General features: G+C 41.1%; 1 protein-coding gene across 1 annotated transcript in view; it reads right to left on the bottom strand.

Moving 5' to 3' along the window:
- Window positions 1–12,450, bottom strand: part of Dkk2 (dickkopf WNT signaling pathway inhibitor 2) — a 95,439-nt gene extending 82,989 nt beyond the window's left edge. Inside the window, exon 1 of the mRNA XM_004626697.2 lies at window positions 11,535–12,450. Coding sequence (XP_004626754.1) covers window positions 11,535–11,756 — 222 coding nt within the window. The 5' untranslated portion in view covers window positions 11,757–12,450. The remainder of the gene's footprint in view (window positions 1–11,534) is intronic.
- Between the last annotated feature and the right edge of the window lie 6,263 nt (window positions 12,451–18,713).

Below are 18,713 nucleotides of genomic sequence, written 5' to 3'. Positions count from 1 at the left end.
AGAAAGAAAGAAAGAAAGAAAGAAAGAAAGAAAGAAAGAAAGAAAGAAAGGAAGGGAGAGATAGAAAGAAAGAAAGAAAGAAAGAAAGAGAGAGAGAGAGAGAGAGAGAGAGAGAGAAAGAAAGAAAGAAAGAAAGAAAGAAAGAAAGAAAGAAAGAAAGAAGGAAGGAAATCACAGTGCACAACATTGTTTATGGTTATAAGTTACGGCTTAAAAGAAATAAACATGTAAATTATTTCTGAATTTAGTTTCTACCTCAAAATATCAAAGCAGTGGTTTTCTGTGGTGCCTGATGTGGAAAAATAATATTTAAATGTGCTTGTTTTAAAAAAGTCTATGACAATGTTTTAACTCCTATCTTAATAAAACTTCATTTTCTGCCACCTGTCAGCACACATTCTGTGCCTGAGTGCCCTGAAAGTATGACCCACCACATCTTACTTGGTGTGCACACTACCCATCTGATCTAAAGCTCTACAGACTCATATGCGCCATCTTTTCTCCCCATGCTTCTTGGTCTGCGTAAGCCTGTCTCCTCCCACAAATGTTTCCTCTTGGTTTTGTAAGTTACAAAATGAAATCAGGCCTCCTCAGGGAGCGGATAGGTATTTACAAGGGAAAAATCATCAAGTTTCTAAAGTATCGGGACAATAAAAGGCAGACCTTACTTCTTGACATTGTCATCATGGTGTCCAACACCATCTGATCTTTTCACAACTGCTGACAGGGAGATCCTTTTATTCTTCTAGGTCACCCTGACTCTATCAAAGCATTTGGAAGGCAATTTGGGAAAAATGACAAAAATAACTTGATTACAATTTCTGATCATGAGGAAGGAGTTCTACATGAAGATTAACATAAATATATAATTAATTTGTGTTATTAATGTATAACAGAATGCATAATTTTCTTAACAAGGCAAACTTTAGCTACATAACAAAAAGACAGAGCACAAGAGTTCATCCTTAGAAACCTTTATGAAGACAAATAGTCATCAAGTTGCCCAGCTGCAACACTCTACTGGAAGTGAACTGGACAATTTCTCAAAGGCTCCATTAACCTGAAGATCTCAGTTGGATTCCTCAGGAGCACTATATTTGTTCAGTTGCCACATATCTCAAGGCCTATAAGCAAGCTGAATGTAATAAATATTTGTTTCTGACATACCCTGGAAGTAAGCAGGTCACAAGTTGATTGCATAACCTGAAGAATTTTAATAAGACCGAAATTCTGAAATATAGGGATAAAAGATCTCTAGTGAGTTTCTCTAGTTTCTGGTTCTAGTGCATTTAACATGACACATGATTAATTATGTAGACTCAAGTAAACTACTTGAAACCTTCTCATGTTCTATGTGGGCATGCATAGCAAAGTAGAGCAAAAAAACAAGGTAACTGCGGGTATTGTGTGGCATGTGTAGAAGTTTAGATGTCATGCTCTAAAAATGAATGTAAATGAAGAACAGACAATATTTTTTACCTCAGCAAGTTCTCTATAGAACTAATATTGGGTCCGGCACAGTGGTACATGCAGTCCCAACCCTCAGGAGACTGAGGCAGGAGGATTGTAAGTTTGAGTCCACTATGAACAACTTAGCAGTTTGGTGAGATCCTGTCTTGTAGTTCAGTATGAAGGGCCAATATACATACAAATACACAAATCAGGAAAAGCCATAGAAGAAACTTAAATGCATAGAGCTAAAACAACACATTATGTGATCCAGACTATGTGTTATTCTAGCAAAGGCAAATGAAAAAGATTAGTATTTCCCAGTGCTACTGAATAGACAAAGCAAGGGAGACTTTTCCAGCAGTGCAGCTAGTCTACATGACACCACAATGGCAAATGCATATCCTGACACCTTTGTGAAAACTTACACCACAGGCACATTAGAGTAAACCCTCAAGCAAATAATGAACCTCAGCTAATCATAACACGCCAGTTTTGGTTCATTTATGGTAACAACCTCATCCACTAATGCAAGTTTAAATATTGGGCATCCTTGGGGAGAGGGAAGGCAGTAAGGGTTTTGGGAACTCAGTGCTTTCAGCTCAGAGTCTCTCCAAACCTAAAATTGGTCTAAAAGTAAAGTCTATTAATATTGTTGCTTTTAAACCACACTTGTTATTTGAACACAATTTTTACCCTGATGCTCATTTATAAACACCCTCTACACTTAGCCCTTTAAGATTCCAGCACACACAACACAAATAATCAGCTACTATACTACTTGATAGGAAATTCTTGCTTGGTAATAGAGTAACGTACTTTCAACAGTTTCAAAACTACTCATCTTTCTGCCTGATAAGGTCTTAACCAAATTTACTTCCTCTTTTCCAGAATACATGTTTTTATACTAATACAGCCTTAAATGGCTTACGTTTAGCTATTTCTTTGAACTTGACCTATTGGGAATGAACCCCGTGATGTACAAAGGTATCCAAAACCTTCATTTCAAAATCTTACCATTAAAATGATTTTTACTTAGAGTCCTACACTGAACCTTTCCAAGAGGTTTTAAAAGTATAGAAAAGGAGAAGCAGCATCCAGGATATGATTTAAAACAAAAAGTTTCTAGGCTGTTCTTGAAAGTCATAGGTAGGACTTTCCAACTACTGGCAAGAGAGCTGTGTGGCCTTTAGGAATGCAAAGGAATGAAGTGTTCATCAGAAAAGTGAGACTGTTACAATGATACTGAAATTTTTAAAGCAATCCAACACAAAGAGAGCCAAAAAAGAGGAAAAAATAGGTTCCACTTTTAATTTTTTTTAAAAAAAGTAAATCCATCAAGATGAAAACTATGGTTTCAAAATCATAAGTTGTTCTTGAGTTGATTCTATCTAATGCACATCTTTGCCTCATAAATTCAGAGTGAGAAGGTTTTAAATTGTGTTTCAGGAAGAGACTTTTAATGAGATTAGTGCAAAGAAGTCATACTCTATAGTTTGCAAGAGGCAGAAAATGACCTTTCTGTTAAAACAACCATTATACTATGAGAAAAAGCTGGCTTAAAGGGGTTAGATAATTTGCTCACTGTCCAGCACAGTACAGACAGGTTAGTCAAGTGTGTTGCATACACATCCAGTGTCCTCTCTTTGTTACCTGCTGCTCTAAGGAGAGATTATAACCACCTTGAGCATTGAAAAATTCAGGGGACCTGATAGCAAGGTAGTATAACAGCTTCAGATTACACATGACTGAGTCTCAAAATATCAATGCTCAGAGTTCTTGCTCACATGCTACCAGAAGTAGAGAGAGAGGAAGAGGTTAAATACATCCCCAGCTGAAGAGACCAACCACTTGTGGGCCAGCAGCTGACAAGGACTGTAGAAGGTCACATGGCAAGGGTGCAAAGAGATGGAAGCTTCTCAGCATGAGGGTCTGTTCCCCTCCAACATCCCTCACCAGGGCAGATGCTAAATGGCCTCCAAGCATGGCATCCCATGATACCTGCAGGATAGGGGCAGTGTTGAATGGGTCAGTGGCATTCAAACTCCGGGTTTTGATGACTCAAGAAGTCATGATCAGTGCTTTAAAATGAAGATGATGCAGAACAAAATAGAGAAGAACAGAAAGAACTAAAATTATAAAAGATCCTGTTGGATTACCTTGACCATCGTAAGTGGATTGATTTTTGAAATGTTTGTCAGAACTGCAGTAGTGATCGATAATACTAACTCAAGAATCTATTTCTTTCTCTGGCAGAAAGCTTTTAAAGTCATTGGCCTCTAGCCTAGTCATGCTTGGATCAGGGTCAAGCAACCTATGTTCTCAGCAGCCTGTCACTATTCCTTCCTTCCTGTGTGCCTCCTCCCTCTCCAGCACAAGTCCTCACTAATCATCTCAGTAAAGTATCAGGATGAGAAAGTGCATGCAGTGAACACAGAGCTGCTTCCCTTCATTAATTTTCTTTAAAACCTACTGACACATTTGTCATCCTGACTCTGTAATCTTTGATAATATATATGAAGATGCACACATTTACAGGTAAAAAAGGAGCCTCAAGTACAATTTATCTCCAATCAGCCTTTTAGTCAACTAGAGGAGATTTAACTTAGTTCCTGTATGGAACTTTGTAGGTGTGGGTTTCACAGAAAGTGTTGCTTTGGTTATAGGAATCCAGGTTGCATCCCTGAGTCACAGGAGCCCTCTGTAGTCCACTGAACAGATCCTGAAAGAGCGCACAGCCTCACTCCTTCAAGAGCAAAACGAGCAGGTTAAGCAACCGTAGCTTCTAGGTGCATCCATGTTCTATTTTAGTCTGTCGTATAATTTCTTAAAATGTTTAACTGATAAGAGTTTCTCATGGTCCTTTTTATAAAACTCTCCATCTTGAATAAAAATGAGCACACACTTAGGAAGAATTCTGCTACTTCTTAAACATTCCATAATTTTCAAAGAACTTCTGAGGTTGAAATTCAATGTTAATGTTTTTCTCACATTGAAAATTAATAAATGATCTTTTTCTTCTTGGAACTGGAGTGCATTTCAGAACATCACACTTGCCAGGGGGGAACTGTGCCACTGAGCTAAATCCCAGAGAATCATTTTCTAATAAGACCTCTAGTAACTGTGATTATGGTTTTGACATCTGGGGTATTCTTGCATCTGTGTTCTTTCACTTGTTTCACCAGTTACTCATTTACTCATTGTTATTTTTTGTTTGTTTTCTACAAGAAAACACTGGCTTACCATCCCTCCAACATTCAACACAACCAGTGTGATGATACAGGCCTGTGTCTTCATTTTGTCTTATTCTGATGTACAACACAGTCTCAGTAAAATTGAGTTCATTTGTTCCTTTAGTGTACAGCATACACATAAGCTCAGGGACCCCTGCCTGCCCTGCAGCAGCGCAAATTTCTACAGTGGCAGTAGTAATAATAGTATCTGTACCATAAATGTGCTTTTCCCCTTCAAAAGTTTTCATAAATGTTATCTTCTGTGAACCTTACTACTGTCTATTGACTGAAGTTCTGTCATTACTATGGCTGCTGTTATTATTGGGATCCCCTTTTGTAGAGTTTTTTAAAAATCAGGACCAAAAACATTTGGTGACTTTTCCAAAGACATCAAGGTGGTCAGCAGCAATCCAAAACTTATTAGACCCTGTCAGAAGTGTAGTGCTATAACGCTGCCACAGAACATCTGATTCTCTGAAATGCAGGTAAGAAACGAAAATCCAAGAAAAAAATCAAATGCAATAATGAACTCTTCTCAAATGAGACAGGTTCCTTATATGTGATGAAAGCATGAGGGGCTTGGGGGCAGAAAAGCCACTGAGGACTTGCTGCATACAGGATTCAGATCAGTGAGAGGGATGAAGGAAGATATTATTGGCTTGAGAAATGGAGACAAAATAGGGTTTAATGAGCAGTACCGCCTCTACTGGAGACAACACTGTGGTGTGATGAGAAGGAGATGTGTGTGGGATATAGTTTGCTTGACAACACTTAGGTCTTGTGGGGGGGGGCAGGTAGAAGCTCAGACGGAAGCCATGTGAGCTATATTGCGTGCTTCGGGTCCATGAAATACTAACAAGAAGTGGGCTGCTTGAAGTAGCAGTTGGCCACAGGAGATGGTTTGGATTTTGTAGCAGCTTTTAATGAAGGTGGATTATGTGCATGTCATTAGAAAATATAGGATGAAAGAGTAAAGGAACTGTTCGAGTTCAAGTACAAACACTGCGTTGTTCAAGTTTGGCCTTTAAGCTTTCTCCCTGTACTGCTGTGAATCGTACAAATCGAATCATTTCTCAGCATTGCGGGAACAGCATTGATAAAAAGTTCATCATTTATAACAGTGATTACAATGTTAAGATTGTCTTCCAAAATCTGTGTAGCTGATCAAGAGTTAACGCAAGTAAAGCATTTGGACTGGTGCCAGGGTTGGGGTGAGCCGATCAATCAATGGCACTTCCCGCTATAATTTAATATGCACCGTAACGTTCACCCCAGGCTAAGAAAATAAGACATCTGAAGATCACTCGAGACTTTCAGTCCTGAGAGGAAAGAGCACACACTTCATCTCACTTGACATAAGAAAGTATAACAATGAAAGCTGATACATGTCATCTAGGACAGATTTTGGCTGATTGCACTTGGAGGAATTACCCTAATTTTGATGCTTTGATTTATTTTGCAGTTTAATGCTCTTATTCACTCACTGATATTTAAATTTATTTTAGACAAGGTCGGGTCAGTTAAATGTATGATTGTGAAATATTTAAATCTATGTTTTTCTCTGTGCGAATTATACTATTCATTAATCCCCAGTTGAATGCTGCAAAATATTTAAAAGAATGTCTGATGTATGTTTGTTCCTTTAATTAACTATGTGAGAGAAGTTGTAATATTCCTTTTACGGTTTACTACTTTTTGTCTTGGCTGATTTTATTTCTGCATTTATACTTTGGGGTATACTGAGAAATATACTGGTTTTCAGATCGCCTGTTGTACAGGCTCAGTGGTTGTGGAGAAAGTATTAGAACAGCAACTCCCATTAGCACTGTCTAAATCGATTACTTGAACTAAACTACTATTTAGATAGTGAGTTGAAGTCGCTAGTCTCAAAGGTTTCATCTAATTCAATTTATCATCACTCTGAAATGAATTAATGGGATAAAGGCTGCAGAAGGACATCTCATTAGTTATTACAGTCATCTATGGCCATCCTGTCATTGATTTGGGCCCAAAGTGAGAAGAGACCCAAACTTGTCAGCATGAGACATTCATTGGAAAGCCCCTATTTTAAATATTGGATGTTGACTTTTCCTGTGGACAGATGTTCTGTCAAAAAAAAAGAAAAGAAAGCCCTCTCAAATTTTATATCAATTGACCTCGTCATCTGAGATAATGGTTTATGTTTGTCCTAATGAAACCAACAAGTACAGAAAAATAAAATGTTCTTCTCTACTCCCTAATGAAGAGAAAGGAGGAAGACAAAAGTCAAACTCCTCTTAACATTTTCATTACATGTGCCATATTTAATCTTTCTGTGGGACATTAAAGCAAAAATCAATCTCTTCATTATTATTCATCTTATTAATTTATCATTTTCACCATGTTTTAACAATGATTCAGCAACAGGCTCACACAGACACAAATATCACAAAAATCACTTAAATCTTTTCAACAAGCAGATGAATAACCAGCAGCAAGTTGATCTCAATTTTACAGATGAGTGCAAACTACTAGCAGTGTAACAGCAATTTGAATGGACGATCAGGTAGGTAGTTAGAGGCATAAATAAGACTGTAATATCTTTTGATATGACCATAAGAGATTGACTTCAACATGGCATGTAGATTATATTAAAATTTTCTGCCAAAATTTGTCAGATGATTTTAATGTACATTGAAAAGGGTTGTGTAAAGGTAAGTAGGATATGTGCCAACAGGCTCCTAGAATATTCAGTTACCCATCTACAAAATTTATTTCCTTGTCTTTAAAAGTTAAACATCTGAAACACTCTGGGAAGGAGGAAACGGGCACAATTTGTATCGAAGGGAAAATGTACGAAAGACTGCGGCAAGGTTAGAGGCACAGCTGGAACAAGTTTACATCACCTTGTCCTTTTGCTATCTCCAGTCTCACATGAAAATAAAATGATGAATGCTTATACTTAGATTATCATTAAAATACATTTCATTTTTCATGAAATAACCTTTCACTTGAATCAACTATCGATCTTTATGATTTATAACGAAAGAAAAGGAATCTTTATGACCATTGTTTGAAATCTTTAAAATATCTTGGAAATTTAACCTTAAAAGAAATTTGCTTTTATTATCAGTTGATATAAATTAGAATTAGCAAATGCTTACTCTTAAATTTGGGCAAGTTGAGCTGGGGTTAAAAAACAAGTCACAGATAATTTCAGAAAGTGAAAAGATCACCTACAAAAGCTAGAGCATACACTCCACTTCAGGGAGCTCTTTCATCAAAGTTCATGCGCACAGGTATAGCATTTTCAGAAATTGAATTCAGTCGATAAGCATGAACAGTCTCAAGCCAGTTCCCACAAGTTTCATATCAATGCATTTTAAGAATTCTTTTCTTATAACAAAATAACATTTAAACTATGTACTGTCCTCCGAGTGTCCAGTTTATAAAAAAGCATAAAATCTGAATTTATACTGAACTAATTCCAACTTGTCTTTTGCCACACATGCCAAGGTTATCTTCATTAAAGTTCAATTATTTATCCCTGTTCTACTCACGTTTAAAATAATTTTGAAATTCTATAGCTTTGAGTTCAAATTAAATTTGTTGTCTAATCTCAATGTGAGAAAGTAAAGAGTAAAAATTAAAAGAAGCTATAATAAACACAAAGTCAGAAGGTTTTTCATTGGTACACAAAAACTGAAAATTACAAAGATAGAATAATTTGAATTGCTTGGGTATTTTTAAGAAATTTTTTTAAAGGTGGCCCATAAATTTTGATATGTCGAATCCCAGAGGTAATGTCAAACAATGGAAGACTTAATCAAAGTACTTTTATCCATACAACATTGAATTTTGTTTAAAATTTCCTTTGATTTTCTACATATGAAATATTCTCCTTAAAAACTGAAATAGTAATTTATACAAATATCAATATATGTAACAATCCTGCAACTTAATTCACCCAGTGTACATGTGCACACATGCACTATCTTTTAAAACACACTAGCCACCCTGCAAGGTATGGACCAAATTAAAAGTCATGGTGACTAATTCTTAAAACTCATTTTTGCTAATACTGTATAAACTAATTGAATACCATCCCACTCAGCACTCTGTGTCAGCGTCCATCCTAACCAAACCAGGATCTTTGAAAGCAAACCTAAAAGTGAGAATTGTAACACCTTAGAGAACAGTGCCTTTTCTTTTTAGACACCGTAAAATTTAAGGGCATAGGGGGCAGGGAGATAGCTCAGTAGAATAATCACTTGCCTGGTAAGCACAGGGTCCTGAGTTCAATCCCCAGTACCGCAAAAAAAAAAAAAAAAAAAAAAAAGGATTTAAGGGCATATTTTTGGGGGAGTAATTTACAAAAAGCTCACCTTCCCTAATAAACAAGTAGAAGCTCTATCAATAAGAATGTGTCTCCCCAATGAAATCAAACTATAGTAAGTCAATAAAATGCAGGGAACCACAACCTTATTTTCACTTTTGTAGGCTAATAAATTGTTACATTTCTTCAATAACTTCTCCACAATGATAATACAAGTTTTACTTTCTCTGTCCTGAAAAATTAAAACACATAATGATTAAATTTTCAGCTAAGGCAAAGAGCATAGACTAAGTTTCTAATCTGCCTACTTGAAAGGCACCGATTTTAACATCATCAAAGATGGATAAAGAAGGTAGATGAAATTAAAATGAGTATTTTTCAGGATGACATTCTGGAATTAGCTCATTTAACCATTTGATATTTTGCTTCCAATGTTCTCCAGCCATATTTTGCAATTCTGATAGATAGAAAATCAATGTTGCTACATGTTGTGCAGTGTTTTACTTTATTGTTGACTCCAATACATAACATTTTTCTCATAAACGTAATGTCAAATTTTAAAGATCATTAATATGGATAATCAGATATAATGAAATCTATTTCCATAAAACTGCTAAATTATGAAGACTATATCATAAATTCAACTCACTCATATAATAAATTCTCAAATTTGAAGAGATACAAGTGGCATTACAAATTCCTAAAGAAGTATAATTAAGTAGGAACATGGAGAAACAGTAAAATATGTATGTATCCTTTACAACTATTTATTTACAAGTATATTATCAAAATAGCAGGGGTTTTAGCTCAGGGCTGGGGACATAGTTCAGTGGCACAATGCCTAACTGGCAAGCAGGAGGCCCTGAGTTTGACCCCTGCCTGGTACCAAAATAAATAAATAAACGGTAAGCTAGGTTCTGGGATATGTCCTTCATCCCACTCTTGAACAGTAGATCCAAAGGGGAACTGAAACAAAAAGCAGTTTATAGAAGCACTAGATACACATGGGTCAGAACTGAAAGGAACCCCCACAGGTCCTGGGTCTCTGAGTCTTAAAGGAACTACTTTTAAACTGCTAACAAAGACAGATAGTGGGGTTGAAGAGGACTTCTGGTTTGGATCAAGGGTAGACATTGTTTCTTGCACCCTAACCCTTCTCATGAAGGTCTTCTAAGAGACTGTTAGTCTCACTGGTTTGAAAAGGTCAAAATGTCTCAAGCTAGACAGAAAAGGTGAGAATATGGTCCTGAGTAGGCTGACCCACAAAGGATTTATGTTTTCTTAAAATGTGGAAATGCGGTGTTTGCAGACCTTGACATCCTTTAAGAGAATAGCTATTGGACATTTCAAAGCCCTGGAAAGCAAAACTATCAAAACTGTCCCCGTGAGAGGGCAGTAGGGGGCCACGCTGTAGCCCAGATCTTCCTGTGGTTCCTGTGGCACTGGCCAAGCTGTCAGCCTCCACACTGCGCCCAGCTGTGGTGCGGCCGGCAGGGCACACGCAGTAGGCACGGCAGGCTGCAAGTGCCTCTAAGTAGACACAGGAATCTGCCAGCCAAGCACCATCGCGTGGTGTGTGTGTGTGTGTGTGTGTGTGTGTGTGTGTGTGTGTGTGTGACATTCCATGTGATCTTGGGGAGCAAACTGGCTTTCAATTTGGGCTTCCCATAAAGGGAGCGGGAGGGGAGCTGTCGTGGTCCCCAGTGCCCATAGAGCCCCTCTCCTGGCCGCTGCCCAGGGAGTGCGCCTGTGGGTCAGGGTAACTACAAGTGACTGTCACCGTCTGCCTGCGGAGCCCGGGGCTAGAGGTGCAGTGGGAAGCTCCCTCTGACTGAAAGGTCTCTGGTGTCCGGGCTCTGTTGCCGAGCCTACGACGCTGGCGCTGCACCTCATCACATTGTTTCCTCGCTGATGATTTATGTACAACTCTACAAGAGGAGAAGCAAGCGCGCTTCCACTGGGGTTGTTTTCCAACCGTGACTTTCTTTGAAAGGAGAAAGCGACTGGGAGAAGTGGAGAGTGGCAAGGGATGAATGCCCTCCGGAGTGCAAGATGCAGGGCGCCCAGGACCTGCATTCCGCTGTCCAGACGGAAATCGAGCTCCGCCAATCCTACTACCGGGAGCCTGGGCAAATCACTGCCCTTCGTGACTCTAAGACTTCATTTGCAGAAAGAAAAGCACATTGTTAAGCAAGTGAGCTCTTAAAGCACCTAGGACAGTGCTTACCACCTCAGAGCTGCTGTGTGCAATCAACCTCCACAGCTGCATCCCGATGTTAGGCGCAGGACCGTTTGGCCACTCTCCCCGTGGGAAGGCGCTAGCTCTCCACCTTGCCCAGTACCCATCGCAAAGGTGAGACAGAACCTGGCGCGCCCACCCTGCAGCGCAGCACCCACAGCCATCCCGAGTCCACGCTCCTGGTACCCCTCCCTGGTCCTGCGGTGCGCGCACTTCGAACCGCACTGGCAACCCGCTCCCAGGAGAGCTGGTCCCCACCTCTCCCGGCTGAAGAGCGCGTTTGGGGAAGTTTTCCTACCTGCCCCAGGGTTTTGCCCTTCTTACTGCCGCCGAAAGCCAGTCCTTGGTATATGCCCGCAGATCGGTTGGCGGCCTGGGCAGGCGTCTCTCCGCCCAGGGAGGACTTGATGGAGTTGAGTTTGGCCCGCGAACTGCCGAGCTGCGAGCTCTCCACCATCAGCACCGCGGCCAAGAGCAGCAGGCAGCGGGACGAGTCCCTGCCCCGCATCCGCGCGGCCATCTCCCGGTTGGCCGCGAGAGGTCCCGGGGAGGCGCAGAGCCGAGAGCTGTGCAGCGCGCGGGACTCGCAGATGTTGTGCCCCAACCCTGCCTGCTCCGGGAACCCAGGACCCTGAGAACAACGCAGTCTCAGCCTGTGACCAGGAGCGAGCGTGACCCAAGGGAGACCGGTTCTCCAGCAGGGCAGGGAGCCTCGGCGGTCACAGGAGGCGGTCACAGCCTGGGTGCAGTCCCCGCCAAGGAAGAGGAGGCGTGACTCGAGTGCCGCGCACCTCGGTGACTGTCTTGGGCTCAGTCCTCTCCTGGATGGACCGGGGTCGGCGCCTGCGCCTTGTCTGGCCTCGGTGGCTTTTCTCTGCCTTCCCTCCACACTGTGGGTCTCTAACTTTGTAGGACGTATGTCCTTCTTTTCAAGGTTAGCAGGGACTACCACCGGAGGTCAGGAGTCGCCTCTGGACTGGGCGGGCCCTGCAGACGTGAAGCCAGCAGAGGTGCCACTCGCAGTCACAGTCGCTCCAAAGGCCGTCCAGGGTTCACCCGAGACCACGGACACTGCCGGTAACCAGCGATGCCCGCGCCGGCTGCGCTCCGCAGGGCTGGCGCGCTCCAGCTGCTCTCCCCCGCCCTCTTTGCTTTTTATAGTTTTCCACAGTGGGTTTTCCTCCGCCCCCAATCCAAGAGTGACAAAGAGTGAAAACGTTGCTCTACCCCTATGCTCTTGCCCCCCTTTTCCTGCAGCTCCTTCCTTGGCTTCCCCTCCCCGCCCTCCTACCTTCCTCCACCCCACAACTGGAGAATATAGAATTTGCTCCCAGAAGAACATGGGCTTCCCAGAGCTGACCCCAGACCCAGGGAGCAGATCGGCTTCGGAAGCAGACGGAGGGCACATTTGGGCACGGAAAGGCACAAACTGTCCCCAGTCATGGAGACTGCCAGCACTCCTCATGGTCCTTGCAGCCACTCCCAGCCTCGGGAAGTTTTGGAGATGTCAACATTCATACGCGCCCCAATATGTCTCTGCCCTGTGACCCCCCCCACCCCCCAGCGTGGAAGGCTGGGCCGAGATGCCCAGTGGATCCCAAGGAAGGATGAGGAGAGGATCCACGGGGGGCAGGCTGAGCCCATTCTCATTCCCCTTTTTCATTCTTAACTGCCCCTCTGTCTCTGGGGGACTGGAAGGGAGGAACCGGTTGCCCCCCTACACCCTGAGAATCTTGGAGGTTTGGAGATCGCAGGTCCTTTGGACACCTATCTGGGCCAGACAATTAATTACCCTTTTTGCAGAGAGGAAACCCCAGTCAGGGTTGGATGGGGTTGGGAGGTTAGCACGCAGGGGGCCTTTGAGGTTCTGCAGTCCTTGGCGCCCTAACTGCTGCCCCCTGGGAGCTCCAAAGAAAGCCGTTCCCAGAGGCCGCCCAAGTCGCCTTCGCATCTTCCAAGGTGCTATGCGCTGGGAGAGGATCTGGGACTCTCTGGCGCCCAGCGCTTGGGGGCGCTGGTGGCACCGTCTTACCAGGCTGACTCACTGTAGGAGAGGAGTTGCTCTTCGTTCTCTGCTTAATGAGGTTTGGCCACAGGCTTCCAAGCAAGGTAGAGGGTTGTTCAGAAGGTAGTCTTTCTCCTCTGCAGGTAAAAGTAATCAACTGAGCCTCAGACGGTGACAGTTTTCAGGGACCAGCTGAATGTAGCAGTATCCTGTAGAGGTCCCATCTAGGTCCTCAAATTTCACACCTGACCCCCCACTCAGCGGCATGCCCAGGAGCAAGACTGGAAAACCCAAGGGATTCCTTTAGTTACCCCTGAACACCCCCCAGGTCCGAAGTGCAGTCTTAGAGCTCCTCCCTCCCTAAACCGGTGCCTCAGTCATCTCTGGGAAGACGGCCTGCCCTGACTGGAAGTCTTCATTTAAATACACCACCAAACAGGGATTGAAACTTGATGAGCCCTCTCACATGTTTTCTTGTCTTTGGGTTTCCTTAAGGTAGAGATCAGCACTCCAATGGTTGTTTTCACTTTTTAAATGCCCAAAAATAACAAACCAGAATAACACTGCAGGACATCATGCTACATGAAACAAGATCATACTACATGGTCCCACTTAGGTAACATGTCTGAAACTCTCAAATTCAGAGACTCAAGGCTTGGAGTAGTGGTTACCAAGAACTGGAAGAATGGCGAATTACTCTATTAACAGGTGTAAAGTTTTGTTTCAGCAAGACAAATGCACTTAGATGTCTGCTGTATTATTTAGTTATCTATAGTAAACAATAATATTTAAAATTATTAATGGGGTAGACCTCACGTCAAACTCACACATACGCACACAAGCACACACATATATAAACACACCACATGTGTACATATTCCCAGACATGAATTCATAAATTTGTAAGGATTTTAGGCAATAATGGAAGATAAGGAAACAGATCCATATATTTTATAAGTGCTTGTAATTTAGCACTTAGACTTCACTAATGAGATTTTTTTATCTTTTGGCTCAGTTCTGATTCAGGAAATACAACAGAAATAGAGAAAATTAAGTTGGAAGTTTACTGGCTCAGATAGGTTTCAAGAATATTTTAGGGCAAAAAATGTAAATTATAGTTAAATACACAGGCAACAGATTGTATGGTGTTTACTAGAGACAGACACTCTGGCTGTGTGGGGAAGAAAAATTCAAATGAATGAAAAGAGTTAAAGATGTGTTTGTCCCCTTGTGTTTGTCACTTCCTTTCCTCTCCCCCCGGGCAGCACAACATAGCCCAAACACAGGAAAGTCTTCTCCTATAGTACCACGATCTCAGAGGTCCACACAGCACCCCCAGCTCCAAAAACAGATGTGGACCAAAATAGTCAAATAAAAAGTAACCACAGAATGAATGCACTTGCACTAAGCGTCTGCTGTAGAAAACAGTGTCCCATATGGAATCAAATGCTGAAATACACACAACCGTTCTTTAGAGTGAGAGGAGGCAAGAGCTCACTTCGTTTGCAACCCAGTGCTTTCTGTTGCAGTATCTGACAGGCACAGACACACGTAGCCTATGTAGACAAGTAAACATACACGACCAATTGCAAATAAACATCATTTCTGGATTGCTGCCCCACCACACATGTGCTTCTTCATTGTGTGTTTTCCTAAGTGTGAAGACACAGAGTTTATGTTTTAGTTGGCAAAACAGAGTTTCATGCCATTTGCAATAACATAATTAGAGAGTGAAAATATAAAAACAAGATTGTACAGAAGTATGCTGGAGGGTTTTTTTTTTGCAAAAGAAGATGCCTGGAGGGTCACATGGCTCTTGGGTATATATTCTCCTTTCTCTGTTTCAGAAGCCATGGAGTCATTTAGGTGCACAGAAAAGCCATAATTTAGCCAGTTGTTGTTTCTGAAATCAGGTTTCCTACTGAAAACTGAGTCCCAAAGGCAGCTTGTGTGTGCACATCATCATTTACTGCACTTGCCTGGCTTCATCTTGTCACCTCTTCCTATATTGCTACACTCTGTGGCTGTTCAAGCTTTCCTGCCCATCTATTAAGTGAGGGGCCCAGAGAGCCCAGAGGAGAGTGGATGGGGTCCTTGGTCTCCACCGAGCTTGCTATCCTGACCAGCCAGTGGCATGCTGGCTTCAGCCTCTGCTTGCTCCCTGGAACCGCTGTTCTGAGCTGTCCTCTGTTCTCACCCATTGCCGACTTTGGCCAGTGTCAGAATTAGGTCTCTGCTAGGATATTTGAAGCTTCTAAGCTGGCTTGAATTCATGTGATTAAAAGAGATATAGATATAGATAACTGAAAAAGATGAAAGGCTGGGTGTGGTGGTGCAGGCCTCTAATCCCAGTGTTCTGGGAGGCAGAGGCTGGAGGATTACAAATTTGATCCTTGTCTGGGCAATTGAGTGATTTAGTAAGACCCTGTCTTAAAATTTAAAAAAATAAATAAATAAAAAGTTAAAAATGACCTGACAGTGGTCAGTTATTATCCCCACAGTCCCCACGGCCTGTCACCCATCCTCCATACCCTGCTTCCCTGCTTGGCTGCTGATTTAAAGTTTACCCCTTCCCCAAATTTAGATTTTATTTCAGCTTTCAAGCTCTTTCAATTTTATACTGGTTAAATCACTCCTGCAGTATTTGTATTTTTTTGTTGTTTTTTTTTTTTAATTTTTTTAATGGTCTGAAGATTATCTCAGTGTGAAAGCCATGGTTCAGTCTCCAGAGCTGTAAAATAATATATATAATTTCAAAATTTCCTTAAGACTTTCTTTTATTCAGAATTTAAATGTACATTTTCATAGTGTGCATAGAGACAATATTCCTTCTCCACTTAAGATGTCACCCAAATAAGTGACCCTGGTGGCAGTCCCTACATGTCAGTAAGATCAGAAGTTTTGTACTGTGGCAGTTTAGGATGGAAGTAGGGTTGGTCTTGAGGACCCCAAATCATTTTTCAGACACAGATTAGACATGAAATGCCTCCATGCTGTGGGCAGATGTTCATGATTGCTAAAAATCCAGAAAAGAAATCCTCCTACTCAATCCTGTCAGCTGGTAGTCCTCACCTTTTAGGTCTTATCACTTAGAAGTCTTATGTTTCTCCTCCTGCCCAAAGAATAATGTCATATGTTGCTACCTCATATTTCAAGTAATTTGTTACAAATATAAACTATTATGGTATCTAAAAAATCTTTTGGGTTTCTTGAATGGAGATTACCTCTTTACCAAATGTGCAAAATTACATCTTATTTTTTTTTGCCTTAATTTTCAAGGTAAACCATATCTTGTCTTAATTTCATGGCCAACAGGATCAGTTCTTGAGAAGATTCCATTGCTTACACCTAGTCTTTAGCTGTGCTTGACCCAAACTGCATAATTGAGAATGTCCAGAGGATCCCAATGTATGTCTACCAGAAACATAATTTGAAAACAATCCTTGCTTAGCCAATGGCTTTCTCAACCTTGACAAATCAGTCATTACCTCAGTACTTTATCTGACATCAAAATGAAGAACTACTGGACAGATATTTCCTCTGGATACTTCCTGAGCACAGTGAATAAAAAAAAAGTATAAATAGTATAGTGTGAAACTGAGGTGGCAACACAACACAGCTCTGGATTTTTGTGTACAAAAGTGGCCATACCTGGGGTCAGAATTAAGAACAGTTTCCAAATGTTCAGTTCCAATACTTTCCTTATAATGCACAATTTCTGTTGGTTTTTCATCTTATATGCCCTTCTTGATGATCCACTTATTCTCACTGTTGAGTTCCTACAGGATGTCCTGAGGCTCATCTTTGGAAACCAAACCAAAATATCAAGTAACGCTTGGATGTGTAAGGAAGATGCATTTAATTCTTTTTTTTTTTTTTTTTTTTTTTTTTTTTGGTGGAACTGGGAATTGAACTCAGGCCCTTGCACTTGCCAGGGAAGCACTTATTCCACTGAGCCATCTCCCCAGCACCAGAAGATGTGTTTAATTCTTAAGAGGAGTTCAATTCCAAAAAAAATCTCATCTTGATGAGCAACAGAACAAGCAAATTTGACATAAGTTAGAGTTTTCTAGACAGTTCCTTAGGGCTTTAGGGTTCTGGAGAGGTCATACACAAAGGCTAAGAGTGACAGTTTTTTGATAAGATTACACAAAAGAATCCAGGAACATTCAGGCTTAAATGCTAATCTTTGTCAGTGCTTTTATTGGGGGAGGATTTTGTTTGTTGGTTGGTTGGTTTTAATCAACTGTTAACTGCCTGATTTGGAAGCCACACTAACTCGGGCAAAATACTGTGCCTGCTGAACCTGCCAGTAACTAGTTGGACTGATTTCCACTGTGTTATTATTACAGATATTCCAAAAACAAATATTACTCAAATGGGGAAACTATTCAAAATCTGGCACTTTATTCAGTCAGCAATGGTTTGGTCATTTGAAGTAAGGAATACTTAAAAAAAAAAAAAAAAGAAAGAAAAGAAAAGAATGGAAGGGCAGGGTGGCTGGTCCGGCCATGTTACAGTGTATTTGCTACCAGTCAGCTAACTGAATCCTGACTAAGGAATATGGAAAACACTTAACTGCACTCATATCGCACATAAAATAAATTGTGGCACAGATGGAAGAATAATGGGAAAACTATTTTCAAAAAATGAGAAAATAGGTTCCCAAGTGGTGACTCAACAGCTGTGCTTAAAGCAAAACTGAGCTTAGTAATGGAAAATGTGTTTAGTATCTTTTTGGAAGATCATTTTATAGTTGATTTTTCCCCTTTTTGATACTCTAAGAATAAGGGTCACAATACTTAAGTTCAAAAATGATATAAGATATTTAAAAAGATATTAAACTTCAACTGGTTTAGTAAATTTCAATAGGAAACTAGTTTGGAATATATAGCAATAATAAAAATAGTAATAATATCTGAATACAGTTTGTGTCAGGCTTGCTAATCCATGCATTAGCTCTTATTTGTATCCTATAGCGCCTATCTTTAGAACAATGATTGTGTAGTCGAATATTAAAATAATACTGACTGAAGAGAAGCTCAGACTAACTTGGGTCTCAATTTACATCAATATGGCAATGGAGTAAAACACGTATAAGGGGAGAGGAATCCATCTCCCGAAGCCTCTTGTTCTTCTGGTAAGACCCAGCACTGACTCCTCTGAAGGAACTAAGAAAAGTGACCAGGAATGGACTACAAATATCACCAATGATGAATTGATAAACATGAGACATTCAGCCTTGCCTTACATAGTTAACCCCTTAGCAGTCCACAGTGATGCAATAGAGGCTGTAAAAGGGCGCTTTGCCCTGAGGGGGGTGTATTACCTTGTGAGAACAGCATTCTGCCATCTTGGTTTAATCAACCAACTGTATTTTGACCACTATGGTTGTGAAAAGTCCAAGAGTAAGGCCAGTGGGTCTGTTTCTCTCTCTCTCTCTCTCTCTCTCTCTCTCTCTCTCTCTCTCTC

The sequence above is a fragment of the Octodon degus genome, unplaced genomic scaffold (assembly GCF_000260255.1).
Source record: "Octodon degus isolate 3935 unplaced genomic scaffold, OctDeg1.0 scaffold00016, whole genome shotgun sequence".
NCBI lineage: Eukaryota > Metazoa > Chordata > Mammalia > Rodentia > Octodontidae > Octodon > Octodon degus.
Note: the sequence above shows the minus strand (reverse complement) of the source record. Positions and strands in the feature narration are given on the sequence as shown.